Source organism: Heteronotia binoei, chromosome 1 (genome assembly GCF_032191835.1).
Source record: "Heteronotia binoei isolate CCM8104 ecotype False Entrance Well chromosome 1, APGP_CSIRO_Hbin_v1, whole genome shotgun sequence".
NCBI lineage: Eukaryota > Metazoa > Chordata > Lepidosauria > Squamata > Gekkonidae > Heteronotia > Heteronotia binoei.
In genome coordinates this window covers 105,917,590-105,943,701 of record NC_083223.1, presented here as the reverse complement: position 1 = coordinate 105,943,701, position 26,112 = coordinate 105,917,590, and the positions used below count along the sequence as shown (strand labels likewise).

Genomic DNA, 26,112 nt, shown 5'->3' with positions numbered 1-26,112 from the left:
CATTTTCTCCCTCTCTCTCTCCTTCCCGTAAGCACCCCTCCCTCCCAGCACACCTTTAACTCCTCCAGTTAAAGGGTATGGCCCATAGGAGCCGGTAACCAGCCGTTGGTTAAGATGTGACTGGCTTCCAGCAAAAGCCTTTTCCTTAGTGCTGTTTACAGGTGAAATAGGAACAGTGTTGTTGGCAGTGCAGCCTGCTTAATTGACTGAAGGCAGCTAAGGATCAAATGAAATGAAGACATCATGGCAATATTTGGCTTACTGATGCCTGTCTTGCTGATCTGTTTCAATATCAGCCAGTCTTGCTGGAGTCCTGATGACTTTGTGGGTGCCAGCTCTCCCGGGGATATTGTCATTGGGGGCCTGTTTGCAATTCATGGGAAAATGTTGCATTCTGAAGAAAAACCCCTGAAACCAGTGATTGCCAATTGTGCTGGGTGAGTAATGACTGTGGAATAAGAATGAAATGGCAAGATGACATGAAAATGAAAGGGGGAGTATCTATAAATTTACTGAGTTTGTAAATCTTTGCTGTTTCTCTAGAAGACAGTTTGATATATTGGTTATGTGAAATGCATTGGCAGTGGGGAATTTTAGATAAATATGCAAGGATAAAATTTGGTGTGAATGATTGCCAGGAGCAGTGACTGCCTCCTGTTCATACGTTATGAAACCAAGTAGGAGTGAATTGCTGTTTCTTTAAAAAAGAAACATTCTAAATATTTTATTGGCTTTTACCCCTATTACAATTATTTCTATTACGCATAGTTAACAACTGCATTTTGTTTACTGCTATGGAAAATTAATATAGCATGAAATGTATTGTACAACTGGACTATAACATATCATCTGGGCTGTAATACAATATTCAACGTCTCATTTTGATTGTGCCAAACCCCAAATGACTTGCAGTGCCATTCTAAGCAGAGCTACACCTTTCTAATACCATTGACTTCTGTGAATTGAGAATGGTGTAACTCTGCATAAATTCTAACTCAGAAGGCTTAATGTAATTTTCAGAAAATGCTGCAAGTTTGAATCTTGTGCTACAAGGATCTCCTTTTTTTTCTTTGTGCAAGTCAAAGAGAAAGGAGGCTTCATTGTGAATCCCTACTGTTTGTTTTATATGTGTCAACATTTTAAAAATGAAATCCAGAGAGCACTTAAACTGTCACCCTGTTCTTGTTTGCTCAAATGTAGCCCCTAGGTTAAAATAACCATCCTAGAAGGAAGTGATTCAACATTGTAGCTTAACTACTATTAAAATGGCTGTGTAAGTAATACAAAAAGGTATTAATGTCATTCTGCTGCTCACTTCTAGCTAGGGCTGCTCATCAGTTACAGTTTTTCATTTATTAACTATCTGTCTTTTAAATGCTTAATCAACATGCGATAAATACACTTTCATAGCACCAAAGACTTTCCGTGGGTATTTTCAGGGTTACTCAAATATGTCTGAGGCTTAGTGCAACAGAGCTGATTGTAACTTAATAAGTAAAAGCTTCTGTTCACTGTTAAGGAAAGGGCATTTTCAGCATTTCCCTTGTCATCAAAACCAGTGTCCCCTGAATATTCAAACACAACAATTAAAAGTTGGCCTTTATAGTTAAGATTCTTCACCCCAAATAACTAAGAGAGCAAATGTAAGCATGACTATTCAGTGGGGCTTACTTCTAGGGAAGTTAGGAGGATTGCACTGTAAGGTAGTCCTAAACAGAGTTGCATGACAAGGCTTTTGATTAAGTCCTTTCATTTAGAAGGATGTTACTCTCTTTAGGATGGCATTACAAGTTGATTAATCTATCACATCAAAGATGTTCAGACTTGAAGTCCTGTTTCAAATACATTCTCAATGCTGTCAGTGGAGGTAGAGAGGGAGAGCAGCATATACCCCATCCTGAGCTCCTTGGAGGAGGAACAAGATTTAAAAAATAAAATAAATAAACAAACATAGTTAACAAATAACAGACAAACCTCTGAAATCTAGAAAATCCATTTGTCCCTTCACCCTTTTCAGCTGTAGGACTGTGTGGAGTCAGATTCCCACTGGGCCATCCCGCCCCTTCTTCCTGAAAGCATTTCTTGTTGGAGGGTCCCTAGGAAAGGACAGGAAAGGACAGGAAAGGAAAGGTCCCCTGTGCAAGCACCAGTTGTTTCTGACTCTGGGGTGATGTTGTTATCACAGTGTTTTCATGGCAGACTTTTTACAGGGTGGTTTGCCATTACCTTCCCCATTCATCTACACTTCCCCCCCACCAAGCTGGGTGCTCATTTTACCGACCTCGGAAGGATGGAAGGCTGAGTCAACCTCGAGCCAGCTACCTGAAAACCCAGCTTCCACTGGGGATTGAACTCAGGTCGTGAGCAGAGCTTAGGACTGCAGGACTGCAGCTTTAACACTGCGCCATGGGGCTCTTTGTCCCTAGGACAAAGGGATATTAACAAAATTTGTGTCAGGTCAAAACTCCTAACAGGAATTGCAACTCATCCTGACTATGTACAAACAGTAGGGAAAAGTGTGTTACTCACATGTCACAGGGAATGCCACCAGTACACTACAGTAGTCCAGTTAATTCTGTAATAGGAGAATGGTCCAGTAGTGAAATAACTATGGATTTAATTATGTGTTGACAGTTTTGAAGTGCAAGTGTTTCTTCAGAGTCTCGCAATGGTACATGCTATTGAAATAATCAACAATTCAACACTCCTCCCTGGAATTAAACTGGGCTATGAAATCTACGATACTTGTGCTGAGGTTACCAGGGCGATGGCTGCAGCCCTGCGGTTCCTTTCCAAGTTCAATGCTTCCAAAGACCTGGTGGAACTGAGATGCAACTATTCAGACTATATGCCCAGAGTGAAAGCTGTCATAGGTGCCACTTATTCGGAAGTATCCATGTCAGTTGCAAGAATATTGAATTTGCAGCTAATACCACAGGTAAGTCCACAGTGGATTCCCCCACCCCATTTTAAACCAGACTTTTACAATGGTATAAGAGCATGAATGTTGTAATGAACTCACTAGAAGGAGAATATAGTTGTGAATATAGTTTTGCCTAGGAAAGAAGTAGCACTAGGAAAGTGAATTTCCAGTATGATTGCTTTGTGATATTATTATTCTATTTGCTTAATATTTTCTCCCATGTGACTTCTGTAGGGAACTGAGTGTGAAGAGAGAGAAAGGATAAGAAAATAAACAAGCCAGAACTCAGTCACCTCCATGCATTTGGCACTGTCTGAGCAGCAACATTCTAATACTGCTGGCCACATTTATGTTGACAGTGTAGTCTTCCTAATCTGCCAGCTTGGAAGAATAAAACTGTAGGCAGCATGAACTGCTCAAGATCCCCACCATCTAGGGATGTTAGCCGCCAGGTGGGACCTGGGAATCCCCTGGAATTACAGCTTCTCTCCAGACTACAGAGATCAATTTCCCAGAGATAATGGATGTTCTGAAGTGTGGACCAATGTACTCCACTGAGGTCCCTGTCCTTCCCAGGCTCCATCCTTAAATCTCCAGGAATTTTCTAACCTGTATCTGAGAACCCTTCCCTTCCATCCTCTGCTAGTGGCCAGGGAGGACCTCCAGGCACCATGGTGGATAGGCCTATATGTCCAACCTGAGGTATTTCAAAGGCTGCAACATAGAGTTTGCAAGAACCCTACCATCTATGCCCCCAACAGTGGTGTCCCCCTCCTGCCAATACCCATGCACCAGTTGTAATGATGAGGATCTAGGAGCATCATTTGTCCTAGGTTTATTTTGCCCTTGTTTGATTTATAGCCATGGAGCAAAGAAAAGGAATCTCCATTCTGTTCCTAGCCCAAGCCAATCAGTGGTGATCTGGTGAGCAGGGCATTCATTCTCAATTGGTAGCATGACTGGTCCTACAGGATTCATGCCATAAGCAGCTGCCCACTACAACTCTTAGCCACCGTCCCATAGCACGAACCTATGAGTAAGGAACTGGGACTCTCTACATTGTAGATATCAAGTCTGAAAAATCAAATACTGAGGCCTCATTGTAATTTAATCCTATGACTATTATTTTAAATCTCTGTTAATTATTCCCAAAACACAGGATTTGTAATGGTATCTGTTTTTGCTTTTCCCTTCCTATGACTGAAAAAAAGCAAGCAGTCAGAAGCCTTCTTTCAATGGGCATGATCCAGCCAAAGTTAAGACTTGCAAGCCCCACTGATTTGAGTTTGACTGATTTTAGCTCTCCCATAGAAATCCACAGGATTTAAAGGAGCCTAACTTTGGCTGTATCATGACAATACATTAACCACTAGTTTAAAAAATATATCAGCACATGTGATGCTGCATGCAGACTTTTAAACAACACATACCGAAATAAACTAGGTCCAGTCCAACCTTATTTATGTGTTGTTGTCAGTAACTGCCACCAAATTCTGTGAGTCTGACTCCTAAGTGGGTGTTGATAGACCAGCCAGTTCAGTTAAGGGTTTCATTTCCATTTTGGCCAATGCAGGAAAAGCTGATTCATCCCAAGGTTGCCCTACTTTTGACCTGAAGTAAGAGGGTTATGTTTAAATACTCTTCCATGTAAAAACTCCCTGTATGTAGAACGGGTAGCATGTCCAGGTAGAAGGGTGATCCCAGGCTTCTCCTTTTGTGCTGGATTTCTACATGCAGGGACAGGGGAAACAGGTTAGGGAGGAGGCTAGCATGTGAACCCCCTCCCCCACCAATCTGCAGCCTGCTTATGTATCAGCACATTCTTTACATCTTCATTTGGTACCAGCAGGACTGGATCTACATGTTTTTGAGGGGGGGGGGATTTAAAAATGACACCCCTTTGTGGGATCATTCTATCTTCTGGGCCCGTAGAATAGAATGGACTCCATACCCAATTTGTGCCCCCCCTCCAGCAGCGCCCAGGGCAAGTTCCCCCTCCACTGCTCCCTAGATCTGTCCCGGGTACCAGTGATGTTCATTTGATCCTGTGGCAAGTCAGGATTCACAGTGCTATCCCGGTTATAAATTGTGGAGGAGCATGGTGAATATGCGTAACACACATACCCCTAAAAAATTAAAATATGCGTAACACACATACCCCTACAAAAAAAAATTCAGACAGGGATTAGCAGTAACCTAGATCTGAATGAAATTTTCCACTTATTGATGCCCTGTTTACAGTAATCATCATGTCAAGCGAGTTTACAAGGAAGTGTTTCACTGGAGTGATCGCTAAAGTTATTGGTATGCTAGGGTCACATTGTGGAAATTTAAAATCCTGGATGTCAAGGGTGAAACAAAACTATGTAAAGATATATGTACCTAAATAACTTTTAAGATTTTGAGAGGTGGTACATATACACAATATGCACACACACAGAGGTAGGTTGAAATTATTACACATAACTTTTCTGCTGAGCTTAGAGTTACAAATTGCCTGAAGAAGAGAATGTTTTTCCCTTTAATACAATTTTAATGGAATGTTACTTATCAGGTGATGTTATTTACCTCCTTGCCACAGACTCACAAAAGAACTGAAGGTGGAACCTCAGGGCAACTCTCTGGTATATGAGCAAAAACTCTATGTTAGAAGCAAAATTTAGCATAGAAATTTTATCAGAAGCAAAATTTACCATAGAAATTTTGTTAGAAGCAAAATTTACCATAGAAATTTTGTTAGAAGCAAAATTTACCATAGAAATTTTGTCCAAATACCAGAGTGTCACCCCGATGTCATGAATGTAATAGTGGCACTTCCAGGTCACATGGGTGGTTATATACATATGTTACTGTCAGATGGGTCTCCTAGCATGTCCCCCCTTCCCTGCCAGTTGCAACCCTACTGCTCAAAGTTTTTTTATCTGAAAGAAAACTATTATTTACCTAGCAAGAATGTAGTGGTGGTGGTGGTGGTGATGATGATGATGATATTGGATTTATGTCCCACCCTCCACTCTGAATCTCAGAGTGCCAGAATGGCTCAGAATCTCCTTTATCTTCTTCCCCCACAACAAACACCCTGTGAGGTGGATAAGGCTGAAAGGGCTCTCACAGCAGCTGCCCTTTCAAGGAAAACTCCTACGAGAGCCATGGCTAACCCAAGGCCATTCCAGCAGGTGCAAGTGGAGGAGTGGGGAATCAAACACCCTTTCTGTCAGATATATCTTTTTGTCATTCATAACATATAACTGAAATTCAGTTAACACAGACAGTCCTCTTGAGTCTGTCTTACCATTTCTGTTATGGAGGTATTCCATAAACAATTGAGGTGGGGTGGTGCTGGATTAGTAAAAATTTGTTCACTGCATGTATATACTTTGAGGAGTACCTTGCTGGGGGATGGGGGTGCGGAATGGATGGCTGAATATTCCTCATGTTAAAAAATATAGTGCAGGGATGGTGTGGGAGGAGGGTCACTGAAACAAATGCATTTCACTGACACACACAGCAACTTCAGATGCAGCCTGAGACCAGACTGGGCCTTCAGAAAACACAGCAAAAGCCCCGCTGGGCACTCAAGCCTATGCCTGATGAAAGCATGTTGGTTACATAGATCACAATGTCCCATCAGATAGAAAACAATCTTGGCATTTCCTTTCCCAGCAATGTTGGCTTAATGCTTAGAGTTGTCGAAAGACCTGGAGAGAAATACCCTACCCCTTTAATAGGGGCTTAATGTGTAGAAATGGGCAGTTGAAACTTTTCATGGCATGAAGGTAAATAAAATCACCTGCTAAGTAGCATACTACTAAGCCTCTATTAAAGGAATGAAACATACTTTCCTCCAGGTATTGGCAACTCCATATCATGCTTAGTTGGTCCTGCAAAGAATTGAGTCCTTAAATGATAAACTATATAATGAATCTTTTGGTTGTCTGCTCTGAACCATTCTGTTTCTATAAAGGAGCTGTTCTTCTACCCCATAGGTGAGTCATGCATCAACTGCTGAAATCCTTAGCGACAAAGTGCGCTTCCCTTCCTTTTTGCGTACAGTGCCTAGTGATTCCTATCAGACCAAAGCAATGGCACAATTGATCCACAAGTCAGGATGGAACTGGATTGGAATTATAGCTACCGATGATGACTTTGGGCGCCTTGCTGTAGAGAGCTTTGGATTGCAGGCCATGACAAACAACGTTTGCATTGCATTTAAAGAAATGTTGCCAGCTTATCTTTCAGACAGCACCATTCATGGCAAAATTAATCAAGCTCTTGAGAAGATTGTCAAGGAAACCAGGGTAAATGTCATTGTTGTCTTTCTGAGACAATTTCACGTAATGAAACTTTTCAGGAAAGCAATTGAGAGGAACATAAATAAGACTTGGATTGCAAGTGATAACTGGTCGGCTGGGGTCAAAATTAGCACCATTCCAAATATCAGCCGCCTGGGCAAAGTGGTTGGATTTACATTCAAAAGCGGCAACATGTCATCTTTCCATGACTTCTTAAGCAATCTACATTCAACCCCCATTGGAAACAACATGTTTTTGAGGGAATACACCTTGCTTATGTCAACATGCTCACATATAAATGATCAAGATTTGAGTAAGTGCATTTCAAATTACTCTTTAGACATGCTGATGCAGAACCTCACTATAACAAGTAGTCAGCAATGGAGAGAGGAGTTTCTAATTGCCAACATTGAACCAGGATTTATCCATAGCACCATGCTTGCAGTGCATGCCATTGCATATGCCATTCGGAACCAGTGCAAGGACAGAAACTGTAAAGATCCCTATGCTTTTGCTCCTTGGGAGGTATGATTTTATGTTAATTCTGTGTTCTTTATGGGTATCTTCCATGCTCTGCATTTGTCTACTGATTTCATCTCACTGTACAAACAAGTGGCTAGTTGAATACTGATTGCTTAACTGGATTATGTACACTGCCTTTACTTAAACAGGCTGCACCATATTTACAACATATAGAATTTTAACTTTAAAAACCATACACAATTAAACATCCTAATTCATACTTTTTTTAAACCACACTTAGGTAATATAGTCTGTGTGCATTGTGGTAAATGATCTGTACCAGAATGCATGTCATTAATTTTAAAAACTTAAGGTAATTTGATTTTTTCACATACCCCCTTGTAAGCTTTTTGACTTAGTCCCATTTTATTTATGCTGAACTAAATCTGAGAAGGAGCATTTTTCACCTGAGGTTAAGTAATGAGTACTTAAATTCAGAATTTGGACCACAATATCTGAATCCAAACCCTGTCTGCCAGCTCCTAAGCAACACTCTCTCTTGATTTTTGCACACATAGCTGCTGAACTATCAGCAACTATATTTTTATCACCTGTACCCAGAATTTGATACTAATTCTGTTCAATAGTACATGAATATTTGTATACCTGCATATTGTAAGAAAATATATAGAAACCTGCCCAGGGCTGGTGCTAGGGTTTGTGGTGCCCTAGGCAAGCTGCCCACTAGGGCCCCCCACCCCAGAAATTTAAAAAACAGAGAATTGTAGGAAAAATGAAGAAACTTGAAACTATTTACATTTTTAATTTATAGTTTTTTATTTTATTTTTTTTTTTTAAATTGAGATTAAGCAGTAAAAATTGTGAGAATACTACTTGATCCTTTTAACTGGAGGTACCAGGGACAAGACCTTCACATGACCATTTCTACTTGATCCTTTTAGCTGGAGGTGCCGGTGACAAGACCTTGTGCATGTGAGAAAGATGCTCTATCCCTGAGCTATGGCTCCCACCACATGGCTTTGTTAAAGTAGAGTAGCAAGGATGAGTAGCAGCATACAACTTCAACAGGAGCCAATTTTTAGAAATTGTAATTGGTTCTTCTTCAGCTTTTTCAGTTGGTTTATTTATCTCTGACAGATTCCAAGGAGCATGCTGTGCAGACGCCATCCGCTTTCACATTTCCCGTTTCTGTAACAGACCCAGGGAACGTGAAACCGACTGGGCAGCATCTGCACACCATGGAGCCTGCTTTCCATTGGGGAAGGTAGGCTCCAAAGAGCACACACGCTGAGCGTGGGGAAAGGGGGTGCCTGGCAGTGCCCCCTAGGCCAGGTGGCACCCTAGACAGCTGCCTACTTGGCCTATTCCCATGCACCGGCCATGAGCCTGTCTAGATATCTGAGCAATAGTGCTGGATTGTTATTTGGGAAACAACACTTGCTTGCAGTGCTGAGAGATGGCTTGCTCTACTACAGTAGTCAGAGCCAGTCTTCTGTCCTATGGTATATTTGTAACAAAATAAAATCTCTTCCTACCTGGCTGAATTTTTATGTGAAAAGTCAGAATAAATTTAAGAACCTAAGATGATCCCTGTTGGATCTGAGCAGTGGTCCATTAAGTCTAGTATCTTGTCTCACACAATGGACAACAGTCTACTTAAGACTAACAACAGGACAGAGAGGCCAAGGCTAGGGTTGCAACCTCTGAGTGGCGCCTCTCCTGCTTTTACAGTTGATTCCCAGATGACCAAGGTCAATTCTCCTGGAGAAAACGGCTACTTTGGAGGGTGGACTCTATGATATTACACTCTGCTGAGGTCCCGCCCTTCCCCAAACCCTGTCATCTACCCCCAAAATCTCAAGGTGTTTCTCAACCCAGAGCTAGCAATCCTAATCAAGGCTTTCCCCTGATGTTGCCTCCTTGGTACTCAGAGGTTTATTGCCTATGGATGTGGAGGTTCCATTTAGTCATCATGGCTAGTTGGTGCTGATGGATCTTTCTTCCATAAATCTGTCCAATCTCCTTTTAAAGCTGTCCAAACCTGTGGCCTTAAACAGATCCTCTGGCAGTATGTTCCATATTTTAATAATTTGCTGACTAAGAAGTGTTTTCTTTTGTCCATCCTGCCTAACAACTTCTTAGGATGACCTTGAATTCTAGTATTTTCAGATAGGGTGAAAGAACTCTCTGTCCACTCTTACCCACTACACCATTTTACAAACCACAATCATGCCCTCCCTTATTTGTCTGTTTTCTAAACTGAAAAGTCCCAGACTGTCCAGCCTTAATTAATCCAACCCCTTCATCAATTTAGTTGCCCTCTTCTGTACTTTTTCCATTTCAGTAATGTCCTTTCTGTAGGGTTGCCAGATCTGGGTTGGGAAATACCTGGAGATTTTTTGGGGGTGGAGCCTGAAGATGGCAGAGTTTGGGGAGGAGAGGGACTTCAGTGGAGGATAGTGGCAAAGAGCCCACCTTCCAAAATGGCCATTTTCTCTGAGTAAACTGACATATGCCACCTGGAGATCAGCTGTAACCCCAGTAGATCTCCAACCATCACCTGGAGGCTGGCAATCTTGCCTTGTCGAGATATAGTGACCAGAACTGCACACAGCATTACAAATTAGACCAGAGCACATATCTGTACAGAGGTATTATTTATAACATTGGCTATTTTGTTTTCCTGATAATCTCCAGCATGAAGTTTGGCTTTTTCACTGCTGTGTACACTGGGTTGACATTTTCTTTGAGCTACCCACTACAACTTCAAGGTCTGTTTCCCTCTCACTCAGCAAGTTTAGACCTCATTAGTATGTACTTGAAGAATTTGTTTTGATTTTCTGCCAACTCCCCATCTTTATTTAGCAATTCAATTCCTATATTCCTCAGTCATCCAAAGGCCCAACTGCTTCTCTGTCTTACTTTCCATTCCAGATGTATTTAAAGAAACATTATCTTGATGCTTTTAGCAACCTGCTTCTCAAAAATCCCTTTTTGCATGCATAATTATTGACTTAGATTTCCTTAGCCAGAGCCTATGGTCCTTTCTGTTCAGTTCATAGGGGCAGACTTTCCACTTTTAAAAGAAGCTTCTTTACTTTTTATAACTTCTTTGACTTGCATTGTTAACCATGCAGGCATTCTTTTAGACTTGGCAGTGCCTTTCTTAACCTGGAGAATGACTAAACATATATTTCATTCTCGATCTCATTCTCCATCTTGAGATCAGCCCCAAGGGTTTGATCAGGTTGGCACCCCCACTTTTAGTAAACGTTAGAGCCCAGTATCTCAATCCATATCACCTCTGTTGGGGAAATTAATTCTTGTTTTTTAAAACTTAAGTTGACTCTATGTACTCTTTGCTATATAATACATCTCCCCAACACATCCTTCCCTTTCCTGCCTACAGAGCTTATACCTAAGGATGTCCATATCTCATAAATGTTTCCATTTCACCATGTTTTGAAAACAAGCCTTTGGTTGAGGGCAGCAATGGTTTACTTTCGGCTGGCACCTTTTCCTCCTTTCTCTGCTTCCCTCCCAGATGCTTTGTAAGTTTTTTTCCTCCCTGACCAGTACCGTACCTGATAGTACAGAATGCACACAAAATATCTCATAGGACACCATCTGTGATTTTTCTGTGACGTTTTAATGTTAATATGTTGTGTTGTTTTTAGCTTATATACTGCTTTAATGATATATTTTGTACATTGCTAAGAACCCAGATTGCCAGGATGGGGCAATTAACCCCTATTAATTAATTAATAATATCTAAATTGTCATTAAGCACTAAGCACTCCGGCTCACCCATCTTGGCTCAGAGGCTTCTAGCACTGGCACACAGACATGAATAATGCATTTCCCTCTCCAACAACCTCCACTTTCCTGCCTTACCAACTGTTTGTTCTTCAAAGTAGCCCCACTTTGTCATCATACCCTCACATCCAAGTTCTATTTTACTCCCACCAATACTCTCCTGAGAGTATACACTTTTATTCCTTTAGACTCTATTGTTGCAAAGAGGAGGCTCCCCAGTCCCTGTCAGCTTTCCTTCAAGATTATTTAAAAGCAGCTCTGCCACCTTTTTGATAATATGCACTAGCAATGTGATTCCCTTATGGTTCAAGAGAAGCCCATCTCTCTGTTATAGGTATGGCTGGGCCCAGTGAGTTCCCCAGTGCCTAAGAAATTTGAACCCTTCCTAAAGGCACCACTTTCTCATCAGCACAGAGGGACTCCTATTCTATGCCTGTCTTATTGGCCCTGTGTAGCAACTCTGGGAATTCTACCTTTGAGGTCTTGGCCTTTAACTTTCTGCCTAATAACCAGATTTTTTTCCTCCAGGACTACATTGTCAACTCTCTCCACCCTGTACATAATTTTATAAACCACAATCATGTCCCTTTTTAGCCAGCTCTTTTCTAACCTGACAAATCCCAGAGTCTTCAGCTGTTCCTCATAGGAAAGGTACTCTAACCTTTTAAACATCTTGCTTGCCTTCTTCTGTATTTTTTCTAGCTTTGCAGTGTCCGTATTGAGATATGGTGACCAAAACTGCATGTAGTATCATAGCTTTGCTTCCAGACATCTTCAGTATGAGCTTAATCCACATTCTCAGAGCAATCTTATCCCAACAAATGAGTTCCAAGCAAATCATTGTTCAATGAAGCCAAATGCTGGTTTTCAAAAAGTTGAAAGAATGAAGGTAAAAAAATTTGGAGGGTTTTTGTTAATTTATACTTGGACTACTTTAAAATTAAACCAATTTTCATGCTAGCACTTGGCTGTGCTGACTCTAAATAATCTGTCTGCTTTTTTAGTTAATATATAGCTACCAAACCATAATGCTTAGCAATCTCCTAGCAAACCAAAGTAAGGATCATCGGACAAGCATCTTTTGTAGAACGAAAAGGTACTGCTACCTCACCAGTATTATTCCAACCTATGTTGTTTCAGTTTCAACCAGCATTCTTTGGACTGGCCCTTAACTAAAAGATGGATTTAAGTAAGTTGTTATTTTGTCTGAAAGGAAATCCAAGTTTTAGGCCTTTGGAATACAATACACATATATTCTCACATTAAAGAAAATGACAAACATTCTAAGGAACCAAAGCAGTTGAGAAAACTGTTTGTTGGTGGCCTGAGCTTTAAGATTACTGATGACAGTTTGAGGGAACACTGGGAAATTCAGTAAAACCCAGTTTTGCTCTCTTTAACCTAGGCATCTGGGCAGAAATATTCTCTCTACCCAGACAGTTAGCCAGGATGGAAGGGGGCATGGTATATCTCAGGGTTTCCCAAACTTTTTTCCCCCATGGCCCAGTTATTTTTACACTTCTTCTTCATGGCCCACTAAAATTCAGAGGTGGAGCTAGGAGACTTTGGGGGAGGAGCTGGGAGACAGGAATTATGTCATTTCTTGTGGTGTCACTCTTTCCACCCTCACACCTACATGCACCTATCTGTTTATGTGTTCTTCTCCAGCTTGCAAGCACTCCTAATGCCCGTGTTCAATTGCCTGCACTATATACACACCCCTTCTTCAACAGCACTGGCCACTGTATACAGTTGGGAGTGCTGTTGCCATTGCCATCAGGAATGCCAGCACTGTGTACCACTCACACTGAGCCCTGGCAGCTGTTCTACCTCAAAATATGCTGACACATTTAGTAGGCTCTTCCTTCAGCTGCTACTACTGAAACCCTGCCTCAAGCTACAACCAAGTTTGCTTGGTTTCAAGAAAATCTTTGGACAGCTATTTTTCATACTTTTCCTTGGCTGAAAAACTGGGAAATTGCTGTGAAAGGTAGCAGAGAATTGTACTGCAATTAAGGAATTAATTTCAAGTTATATGAAGTTCATACAAGCTTTTCTGCAGTTATTCCAAAAAGGATATCTATGAGGGGCTTGCAGCTTTTTACTGGCTGTGTTTCCCATGTCTTTAAAAGCAGCCTAGCTCCTCTCTGCACAACACAGAGAAGTTGGGGGATGGAAAGAAGGAAAATGGAGCTCAGACTTTGCACCTTGTGTCAGTCTTCAAGCCTAGCTTTTCTCTGCACAACAGAGAGATGGGAAAGGAAGGAGCAGAGCTCATGCTTTGCTGGAGGTGGGGCTAGCTTTGGCTTTTCTTGTGACCCGGTAGTGAGGCTTCCGTGGCCCGGTATTGGGTCATGACCCTGCAAATGGGAAACGCTGGTATTTATTTATTTATTTTATGATTTATATCCCGCCCTTCCCAACAAGTAGCTCAGGGTGGCTCACAACAAGGTTGGGTATAGCCCAACCTTGCCAGATCTCAAAAGCTAAGCAAGGTCAGTACTTGGAAAGGAGACCACCAAGGAACACTGTGCAGAAGAAAGCAATGACAAACCACTTTGCTTTTCCCTTGCCTTGAAAGCCCTTGCTGGTATCCCCATTAGTTGGCTGTGATTTGCCATCACTTTATGCACAGAGAGAAACAGTTAGCCAAAGATTATTTTGAAAGCAAACATAAACTGCCATCCTGACCACATTTGACTCTCTTTACTTGTTTTGACTTGTTCTGACTGAGGTCAAATTAGGGGTTGTTTCCTGCCCCCCCCCCCCCATTTTAAATTATTTCAAAATGACAAGGCCAGAATTTCAGACTTACCAAATAGCACATTTGGTAGAAACAGAAATGTGCAGCAAGAAGCGTTTTTGGACATTTTTACTGTGGTCCAGCATGGATAAATGGATAAAACAGTTTCCCATGGAAAAGCAGCCTGCTCATTCCACTGGATGATAATTAGTAACACAAATAGTTATTCCCAATATCGCCAGATTCAAGTACTAGTATAGTATTACGTTGGTGGGGGGCGGAATCTGAATTTTTTGTCCATTATAGCTTAAGGAGTCCATTGTAGCCTATGGGAAAGTTGTCTGTGGGGCTGTTTTTCAAGCTACAAGCACCAAATGTTCAGCATAGTTGCTGGTAACTGTCCTTAGAAGAACCACAAAGTTTTTAGGAAATTGGATCAGGAGGTGCAATTTTATGTGCCCCCAAAGAGGGTCCATCCTTTCTCCATAGTTTTCAAGCAGGGGGAAACAACCTTTTTTCCTTCATAACAAAAACAAAGAGGCAAGGTTGCAGCAACACTGGTTAATGCCTCCCATGCATATAACCAACACAAGGTCAAAGGAACTGAAGCAGAACCCAGGAATCCACACAGAACCAGAAGCCACTGCGGCAAGCTTACCAGAACCAATGTCAAACCAGAGAATCTCAGCACAGCAAACTCAAGCAGGGGGGTTCTCTTGTAAGCCCAATAGAGCCAATATGTTACAAAGAAGCCCAGAAGAACCCAGTGCCAAAGTGGCAGTGCAAACCAATGTAAAACCAGAGAAGCCCAGCAGTGCTCCCTCCCTCCCTCCCTCCCTTTTTTTTTTTTTTTTTTTTGCAGAAGCAAGGGCAATAGAAGCCTAGCAGAACACTCTGACATTCAGGATGGGGGGGGGCACTTTTGCAAGCCCACCTGAACCAATACACTGAAACCCAGTAGGGTTTTTCTTCCAAAACCAAGGCCAAACACAGAGCAACACACCATTTCCCCAGGGAAGGCCTCAGAAAGTGAGAGGGAGGGGGCTGTGTCCATCCTAATCCTCCTCTCTCAACAGTCTGCACTGGACACCCTTAGCGGTGGAGCCTTAAGTGCTGCAACTGCCCTTTTCCCACCTCCTACCCCTGCAAAGAAGAAAGTTTCATTGCATTACAATTGGCCTCATTACTTATGGTGCCCCCATGGATTCCGCTAGTTTCTGTTTTGCACGTAAGTCTCTCTATCCTACTCTCTCTGTTTAATCTCCATAAAGATGAAGAACAGTTTTTGTGCTGCTGTTTTAATTTCAGCATGCAATTTTGGTTTGGAGTGGCTGATGCCTTGGGGAGTGAGTGCATAAGCACTGCCTCCAACACTACTATGACTATGACGACGATGACTACTACTACCACCACAACCACCACAACTACCACTACTACTACTACCTGCTACTTCTCCTCCTCCTCCTCTGCAGCCTGGCAGGGACTGTAGCTTATCCTGGCTGGTTGTGCTTTATTTCAGTGCTGGTTTAGCTGAGGGGTTTAGCAGGATCTGATCAGCAAATGGTTTCCCCCAGCCTCCAAGTAAACTTTGCTAAAAGACCTAGCAAGCAGATGCTGAATGATTTTTCTGTGTTCTGCCTTTCCTGTGTCCCTAGTAACTGCAGTCAAAACTGCATTGGGGGAAAAACGGTTTTAAATGTATTACATGAATGCACAAGGATGCTGGTTTCACTGGCCCTCTGGCTGACACCCCCCCCCCCACACACACACACACACGTTTTATCTCCTCAGTCCTCCCCTTTGGGCAGCCCTGCTTTTAGTTTCTAGGAAGAGTTCAGGCTTGATTTGATCTAGAAAACTTATTTGTCTTTTTTTTTTTTTGGTAGTCCATAGTATCCATAAAATTCTCCTCCAACACCACTTTTCAAAGAAATCAACTTTCTTCCTATCAGGTTTCTTCACTGTCCAACTTCCACACACATGCATAGTCATGGGGAATATTGTTGTATGAATTATCTTGGTCATTAGCAACGCATCCTTGCACCAGAATCTTTTCTGGTTCCTCCATGACTGCCTTTTCCAGTCTCATTCTGTTTCTGATTTCTTGGCTGCAGTCTCCCTTTTGGAGCCAAGGAAAGGAAATACAATTTCTTCACCATCAGTCTTAAAATTGTAAAATTCCTCAGTAGTCATTACTTTCGTCATCTTCGTGTTCAGCTATAATCCTGCTTTGAAACTTCCTGCTTTAAAACTTCATCAATAATCGTTTCAAGTCTTCAATATTTTCTGCCAGTCATGTTGAGTGTTATTTGCAAATCTCAAATTGTTAATGTTCCTTCCATAATTTTCACTCTACCTTTATCTAAATCTAAGTCAGCTTTCTTTATACCATGTTACATGTACAGATTGGAGTACATGTCATGCATCAAAGCAATGAGATGTTGTGGCACACCCATTTCTTTTAAAGCTAACCATAGTTTTTAATGAGTCAAAAGTTTTGCTGTAATATATGAAACAAACTGAATTCTGAAATTCTCTCATATGCTCCAGTAACCAATATAAATACCCAATATGATTTCTAGTGCCTCTTCATTTCCTGAATCCAGCTTGAACATCTGGCATTCCTCATTCCACATATGGTAACAATCTGTTTAGGATTTTGAGCTTCATACTACTTGGGTGAGAAATTAATGTGGTGGTCTCATAGTTGCTGCAGTCTTTGATGCCTCCTTTTTTTCAAATTTGAGATGTAGATTGAATGTTTCCAGAGTTTGGGCTATTGTTTTGTTTTGTTTTCCATATTTGTTGTATATTCTTGTTAAGATTCTTGTTGGTATGTTCTTGGTAAGATCTCTGGGAATTATGATCTCTGGGAAGTGAGAGCCAGTTTGGTGTAGTGGTTAAGTGTGTGGACTCTTATCTGGGAGAACCGGGTTTGAAGAAGAAGAAGAAGATATTGGATTTATATCCTGCCCTCCACTCCGAAGAGTCTCAGAGCGGCTCACAATCTCCTTTACCTTCCTCCCCTACAACAAACACCCTGTGAGGTGGGTGGGGCTGGAGAGGGGTCTCACAGCAGCTGTCCTTTCAAGGACAACCTCTGCCAGAGCTATGGCTGACCCAAGGCCATTCCAGCAGGTGCAAGTGGAGGAGTGGGGAATCAAACCTGGTTCTCCCAGATAAGAGTCCGCACACTTAACCACTACACCAAACTTGCTTCCCAACTCCTCCACTTGCAGCTGCTGGAATGGCCTTGGGTTAGCCATAGCTATCGCAGAGGTTATCCTTGAAAGGGCAGCTGCTGTGAGAGCCCTCTCAGCCCTACCCACCTCACAGGGTGTCTTTTGTGGGGGGAGAAGATATAGGAGATTGCAAGCCGCTCTGAGACTCTGATTCAGAGATAAGGGTGGGGTATAAATCTGCAATTCTTCTTCTTCAGTTTCTGTGACTTGAAATACCTCTGTTGATTTCTTTTCTACTTCTGGAGCTATGTTTCTCCCATATGTTTGAGCACAGCTTTCACTTCTTTTGCTAAACCTGCAGTTTTTAGAAAAGATTCTTCTTGAAAAGAACCCATCATCCTTCAATCTCTTCTCTATAGTTATTCAGTGCATCACTCCCATATTTTCTTTATTTTGTCCTATTCAGCTAATGTATTTCTGCATTCACCTTTCAGCATGCCTAATTTTACTGTAAATTTCCCCTTGATTTCTTGTGGAACAGATTTCTTGTTACACCTTCTTCATTGTTCACATCTATTTCTGTGCACTGGTTATTCTTCCTCTTCATCTCATCTGCTTTTGCGTGTCCAATTTGGGTGGAAATCTATTTTAGCAAAGATGTCCACATGGGTCAAAAAGCCTTCATCCCTATAACCACCTAGATGATGAACTATGAAATTAAGTCATTCTGTATTGCCGTTTCTTAAATGCTGCTGAATGGAATCCCTCTCCTGTAAGCGACACTGACTTTGTTTATGTTCCCTACGGCAGTTGCTTGAAGAACTTAAAGATATAAAATTCATTGACAACGAAAGGGAGGTCTATTTTGATTCTCATGGAGACATTAACACAGGCTACGATGTACTGGTTTGGAAGGAAATTGATGGACGGATGGTGATTACCAATGTGGCAGAGTATGACCTGGAGCAAGATGACTTCATCTTTGCTGATGAGGAGGATGAAATTGAATTCATGAATCTAAAGGTATCTGGAGGCTCAAACATGAAAATAGGGCTTAAGCACTTGTCAACATAACCTGACAAGAGCTTCCTGTGGTCTTGGTTTCACACTTCAACACAGTTCAAAAACCTGCCTATTACAGGCAATAAACGGGCAATTGAGCATTCATTGCATAAGCAGTGATAACTTTTTTCAGACTGCCTTCAGGTCTCAAGGGGGGAAAGCATTGTCTGTCTTCAGCATAAAGCATACACACAAAACTTTCTGTTTTGTTTAATTATTGTACAAATCACCTATACCAGTAGCATAAATTTTCTCCAGAATTTTATTCAGTCAGGATTCTAGTTATGTATAGTAAGAGTGAATGTACAATAACGACTAAGCAACAAACTGATTGAAATCTTGGTTCAAACTGGAATGTATTTTTTCCAGTTTCAACCTAAGAAATATTTCAGCTCTATTACAAATGCTAAGCATTATTAAAAGTCCTTATTTTATTGACTTATATGTGGCTCCAAAGCATCCAAAGCTTTATCTTTTAAATTGTAGGATCAGATTATAAAAAAATATAGATGGTTATTTTAGGATGGAGTATATTATTTGTATTTGATTATGAATGGAACTTCACATTTGGTTGTTCATCTTTCAATTTGCAGAATGTTCAGTCAAAATGTTCCAGGAAATGCCACCCAGGACAAGTAAAAAAAGTCTCAGCAAGCCCGCATACCTGCTGCTACGAATGTATAAGCTGTCCAGAAAACTACTACACTAATCAATCAGGTGACATGACCAGAATTTTCATCTTCTTTTTAAAAAGAGAGGCATATTTGTAACCTGAAAATAAAATTTCAGAGAGCCAGTTATCTCTGTACTTGTCCTAGGTTCTCTGGTTGTGAGGGGGGAAGAGATCAATTGGCACTTACACATGGCTTTTTTTGTAGCAGGAACTGCTTTGCATATTAGGCCACACACTCCTGATGCAGCCCTTTTCCCATTTAACATTTCCCACAAGTCAATGCACTTTCGTGTTTTTGTGTCTATTATGTATAAATGGAATATATCCAGTATCACTGATAAAAGACAGGGCTCTTCGTACAGGGCCTACTGTAAGCTCCAAGAGGATTGGCTACATCAAGAGGATTGCAAAAAGCTCCAAGAGGATTGCAAAAGAGTTCATGCTACAAAAAAAGCCCTGTTTACACATATACTCAAACTTTTATTATCTAAAAGTAGGGTATTTTATCAATGTATCTGATTGTCAACAAGGCTCTGTATTTTGGTACTTAAAATCAAAGTCTGGAAATATGAACAGACAAACCAGAGATAGGCCACAGGATTGCAAAAAGCTCTGAAATCTTTTTTAAAAATACATAGGTAGCTTAATCCCACCAAAAACAAAACAAAACAAAACAATAGAAGCAGCACCTGTAACCTTAAGGAATTAATGCTTTCTGTGGCTGCTGCTAGGCAACAACAACAGTACTGTCAGTTGAGGTCTTGGCCATTCCCAGGATTGTTTTGGCCTTTCTGGGTGAACATACAAGGGCCAGTTAGGGATTCCAGCCTCCAGATGGGATGTGGTTTCCCCCTGGAATTAAAGTTCATCTCCAGACTAAAGAGATCAGCTGTAACTCCAGACCACAGAGAAAATGGATGCTTTGGAAGGTAGAAAATATGGCATTGTACACCACTGAGGTTCCTGTCCTCCCAAGATTTGATCCCCAAATATCCAGGAGTTTCCCAACCTGGAGCTGGCAACCATACCCCCCATTCCCCAAGGCCAGAACTACCACCACCACCCACCAGTCAATTTGCTACCTCCTAACTTGCATGATTCTCCCAGTCCTTGTGGGGCGGCTGGTTTCTACTGCAACAGCAGCCACCTCACAGTCTAGTATAGTGGTTAGAATTTTAAACATAGGTTTGATCCCCACTCGCTGTGAAATCTCACTGCACAACCTTGGGTCAGTCATTCTCTCTCTCAGTCTAACCTACCTCATGCAATTGTGAGGATAAAATGGAAGAGAGGAAAATTATGTAAGCCCCTTTGGGTACCCCATTGAGGAGAAAGGTGGAGTATAAATGTAATGTATCAGTAACAACATGCGCCTGCGCGGAGGCAACTGGGCTGTCCCAGAAGCCTCCAGCGCAGGGCGCGGAATCACCCGCCAATCAACAGCTGCGGCGGGTAGTTCAACAGGTCAGGATTGGCCTGACCGACCCAGTAGGCTGTACCGGGAATTGTATATAAGCGGGGCCCGGCCCGTGTGCTCTCTCTCTTGCAACGTGCTCCTAATAAATTATGTTGCCCTACTCTCGTCTCCGCTTCGAGTACGTTACAATAAATAAAGTAAATGGTAATATTACTGAATGTAGGGGGCTGATAAAAGATAGGTTGGCTGGTGTGTGGGAAGGAGAGAAGGAAATAGAGCAAGCTGGTGATATGGGGCTGCCAGGATTAGACAAATAGGGTGGGAAGCGAGATACAGGGGAGAATAAGGTGCTTTCTCCAAGTCCCCACCACACAACTTGGCCTAGCCCAGCAGCTGGGCAGGAGAGGCTGCTGGAGGGAGAGAAGGGGGGGAAGCAGAAGACACGGGGCAGACAAATGTAGATTGGCTGATGGGTGGGAAGGAGAGGAGGAAGCAGGAAAAGGAATAGGCTTATAGGGGCTTTCAGAAAAGAGAAAGAGGAAAATGAGGAGAGAGGAAAACAAGATGTCCCCTGTAAGTCCTTGGGAGTCCTCTGCATGTATATTCCTATTCATGATCACCCAGTTAATGACTGGTTTTAAATTTTAAACTAGGGATCAGATTAAATCTCTTAACCTTGCTAGTTCTATTCAAATATTCCCATCTTGATTTTGTTTCTTTTGTAAGAAACAAACCCATGAGTTTTTAGTTTCATACCATTTTATTTCCTTGTATCAACATTTCCCATTTAAATTAATTCATTTTAGTGTTTTTGTGTCTATTATGTATAAATGGACTATATCCAGTATCACTGATAAAAGACAGGATTACTGAGGGCTGTGGCAGATATTTCTACTAACCAAAGGTAGACCTGGATCTTGCAGAAACGTACAAAAATGCTGATTTTTTTTTAAAGATGCCCATTTTAGGATTACTGAGAAAACTTGACTGATTCCCCACTAGCCTTATGCCACTCTCACTCTCCTTTTCTCTATGGGGCTTCTGTTGGATTTTGCACAAGCTGCCCCGAGGGTGCAGCTCACTTCAACTCTTTTGCATGGCAAACAGAAACTGTTTTTTAGATGATTTTGTTTGTTGTGGAAAGAAGGGGAGCGAGTTGCAACCTCGGGGCAGCTTGTGCGAAATCTGAGAGAAGTCCCACAGAGAAGAGGAGAGCAAGAGTGGCATAAGGCTAGTGAGGAATCGGTATCACCATGTTGCACCATTTTGTGGTGAAATCAGCTGTGTGCAAAGCATTGGTGACAGGTGCTTCACCTGATACTTTGAAGAACTCTTTCTTAAAAGACTAATGGGAGTAGCTATACTAGGAAGCTTGGGCAATCTGTTTAGTTGTGCAACCAGAATACATATATGAATTTTCCATACTGACAGGAGAAATGTACAGAAGTTACATGTGTTCAGAAGTTATTGGATTCTGGGGTTGGAAATATTCTGATTTTGGAGTATGACATTTTGTACTTCCATTTACTCCCTTTCTCACACTTCATATATGCAAGTAAGCAAATGGTTATAAGGTCACGGTATATATCCACTGTAGCAGCATTTGAAACAAAATAGAATTTTGGTCAGAGTTGACAGATGCTAAGAAATCTCAAGAACAAAATGATGGAGGAGAAACTGTCACTGCCCACAAGTGATTTGGCAAAGGTGTTGTTGCCTACATTTCTGCTCTAAGGGTTTTGGCAACAGGGAACTCCTGAGGGGTAGTTAACATTCCTTGCTTCCCTGAAGCAGCAATGCTCAGTGGTTTTGTGCGGGAAGTACTGAATGCTTAGGGTATTGCAGCAACAATTTATTCCAGGTAAAAAGATATGGAGTTGTTTATAGACAAAAGTAGAAAGCACAAGTGGATTATTAGTCCAGTTCTAGTTGGAGAGAGTCAATTGGCTCAGGTAAAATGCAATGGCAAGGGGAAATAAATAAAAACGTCAAAGTAGCTAAACACATTCCCTAGCTGAATCAAAACACCTTGCGGCTGCTGGTATAAACAAGTCTCAGTTTTGTCAGAGACAAAACAAAAAGCTGGCTCAGTGACCCTTTTTACAGATTATTTGAATTCTACAGCCCAGTTATCCCTGTCTTTCCTTACTAAAACATTGCTGACTGGATAGTATCTCAGACAAGGGTTGCCAATCCCCAGGTGCAGGCAGGGGATCCCCCGGTTTGGAGGCCCTCCCCCTGTTTCAGGGCCATCAGAAAGCAGGGGGAGGGGAGGGAACTCCATTATTCCCTACAGAGGCTTATTCCCATAGGAAATAATGGAGAATTTATCTGTGGGTATCTGGAGCTCGGGGGGGGGAGGCTGTTTTTTGAAGTAGAGGCACCGAATTTTCATTATAGCATCCAGTGCCTCTCTCCAAAATACCCTCCACGTTTCAAAAAGATTGGACCAGGGGGTCCAATTCTATGAGCCCCAAAAGAGAGTGCCCCAATCCTTCATTATTCCCTATGGAAGGAAGGCATTTAAAAAGGTGTGTGGTCCCTTTAAATGTGATGGCCAGAACTCCCTTTGAAATTCAATTATGCTTGTCACATCCTTGCTCTTGGCCCCACCCCTAATGTCTCCTGGCTCCACCCCAAAGTCTCCTGGATCCACCCCCAAAGTCCCCAGATATTTCTTGACTTGGACTTGGCAACCCTACTCAGGCCAAATCTATAGTTATAATTTAAAGAGAAGTTTCCCTCTAGGTTTCTGTTATGTATGTGAAGGCATGCCTGGACATGTTGGGTGTAAGCTCCTGCCTGGCTCATTGGAGCTATAGGATTGAGCTTGAGGTGAATCACAAGAGGAAGGCCCAGGCCACATGGCCAGTGATATGTCAATGTCACTTTCAGTGAGCACAGGAAGTGATATCATTATGCCAGCAACATCCAGGCAATACTCTGGTATTTGGGCAAAACCTCTATGGTAGAAACCATTTTTACCATAGTGTTTTTGTTCAAGTGTCAACATGACAGCACAGCATGTTGATGTCCTTTCTGGAAGTGATGTAACCATGTCACTGGTGACATTATCTGAGCCTCCCTCTCTCTCTTGATAAGTGTCCCATCCCCTGCTGCTTGCCGGGAGCAACAAGCAATCCTGTTCCCTGCTAGTCTGCAGGGTATGGCAAGTCAGAGACAAACTGCCTCATGGTTAGTGAGTGGGTAAACTCTTTTTTCAAAGTGTTTTTATCTAATGTTTTTTAATAATTTTCAGTCATAGAAATGTTGACGAAGTTTTTGCTTCTCTGTGTTTTAAAGACATTATTTGGTAGGACTGTTTTGTTAGTACATTTGTTCTGATAGTTATCATAATCTCTGTGCGGCCCAAGGTTGACTCAGCCTTCCATCCTTCTGAGTACCCAGCTTGCTGGGGGGGGGGGGGGAGTGTAAAAGACTGGGGAAGGCAATGGCAAACCACCCCGTAAAAAGTCTGCTGTGAAAACTTAGTGAAAGCAATGTCACCCCAGAGTCGGAAACGACTGGTGCTTGCACAGGGGACCTTTCCTTTCCTTTCCTGTGCAGTTCAGGAATCTATATTATATTATTATAATCACCAAAATAATGAGTAATGCTCATCAATTTACATAGTAGTAATAGCAGCAGCAGCAGTAGTAGTAGTTGAAGTTGTTCTGGCTTCAGTGAACCCCCAATCCTGGAGAGCCAGTTTGGTGTAGTGGTTAAGTGTGCGGACTCTTATCTGGGAGAACCGGGTTTGATTCCCCACTCCTCCACTTGCACCTGCTAGCATGGCCTTGGGTCCGCCATAGCTCTGGCAGAGGTTGTCCTTGAAAGGGCAGCTGCTGTGAGAGCCCTCTCCAGCCCCACCCACCTCACAGGGTGTCTGTTGTGGGGGAGGAAGGTAAAGGAGATTGTGAGCCGCTCTGAGACCGCTTCTTCTTCTTCAATCCTGAATACCATTTCATTTTAATGGGCCAAGACTGTGCCATGCACTTTCCCAAGCCCCAATCTCTTCTTCAGTAATATGTATGCCATGAACTGGACAAGTTTTCAAGACCCCTATTTTTCTCTGTACGCAGATATGGATTATTGCATTTTATGCAACAACAGAACCCACTGGTCCCCTGTAAACAGTTCAACATGCTATAAGAAGATGATACAGTACCTCAACTGGAATGACTGGTTTGCTATTTTGTTACTGGTTCTCTCTGCTCTTGGAATTGTGCTGATTTGTGCCATTATCATAATATTTACTAGAAACGTGGACACTCCTGTTGTAAAGGCATCGGGTGGCCTAACTGTTTGCTATGTTATCCTCCTCTGTCATTTCCTTGCTTTTGTTAGTACAGGCTTTTTCATTGGCAAACCAAAACCCTACAAATGTAAAACCCGGCAAGCTCTCTTTGGCATCAGCTTTGCACTCTGCATTTCGTGCATTTTACTTAAGTCACTGAAAATTTTGCTGGCCTTCAGTTTTGATCCCAAGATACAAAAAATCCTGAAGTGTCTCTACAAACCCATTCCCATTGCATCTCTTTGCACTGGTGTCCAGGTTTTGATTTGTGTGGTATGGATAACAGTCAGAAGCCCTTTTGTTGAGGAGAATTCCTCCATTCGAAGGGTTATTATACTGGAATGTAATGAAGGCTCCACAGTGGCCCTCGGGATCATGTTAGGTTACATAGCTCTTTTGGCTTTCATATGTTTCATATGTGCCTTTAAAGGCAGGAAACTGCCTGAAAACTACAATGAAGCAAAATTCATAACCTTTGGCATGCTGATCTATTTTATTGCATGGATTATATTTATTCCTGTCTACACAACCACTTTTGGCAAATATTTGCCAGCTGTTGAAATCATTGTCATTTTAATATCCAACTATGGGATCCTGAGCTGCACATTCTTCACAAAATGTTATATCATTTTGTATAAGCAAGAGGCAAACACCAAATCAGCCTTTCTGAAAATGCTTTACAACTATTCATCCAAAAGTGCAGGGAATCTCAGCGTAAACCAGAGTTCTTTGGACTCTAAGACTGGGACACCTCCAATTCACAGCACAAATGCTTGCTGTAAAACTAAGGGTGATAAAAACTGGTTGAATGGCAGCTGTCACTTCCAAGCATCTGGGTACAAGGAAATGAGAAGCGATGTACCACCAAAGACTCTAACAGGGCCTACAGTCCCAAGGAGAAGACTATCTAGCATATAATGAGACAGCTTGAAGGCATTAGGCTAGGTGACAAGATACCATTTAAACCCATTTTCTAAAGTGTCATAGAATTATAGAGTTGGAAGGGACCTCCAGGGTCATCTAGTCCAACCGCTTGCACAATGCAGGAAATTCACAAATACCACATCTACACACACCCAGTGAGTCCTGTTCTGTGCCCAGAAGGTGGCAAAAAACCTCCAGAATCCCTGGTCAAACTGTCCTGCAGAAAAATTGCTGACTGACTCCAAAAGTGGGGATCAGCATTTCCATGGATGTGTAAAAAAAGGCCACAAGAACTAAACA

The 26,112-nt window shown here is 42.0% G+C and overlaps 1 protein-coding gene across 1 annotated transcript; it reads left to right on the top strand.

Annotated features, from left to right (window-relative positions):
* Window positions 1-207: 207 nt before the first annotated feature.
* Window positions 208-25,807, top strand: GPRC6A (G protein-coupled receptor class C group 6 member A). Its single transcript, XM_060258668.1, has 6 exons — window positions 208-437; window positions 2,635-2,938; window positions 6,910-7,740; window positions 18,250-18,462; window positions 19,095-19,218; window positions 24,674-25,807. The coding sequence occupies exons 1-6, from the start codon at window positions 244-246 to the stop codon at window positions 25,804-25,806; spliced, it is 2,799 nt and encodes a 932-aa protein (XP_060114651.1). The 5' UTR covers window positions 208-243; the 3' UTR covers window position 25,807.
* The last annotated feature ends 305 nt before the right edge of the window (window positions 25,808-26,112 follow it).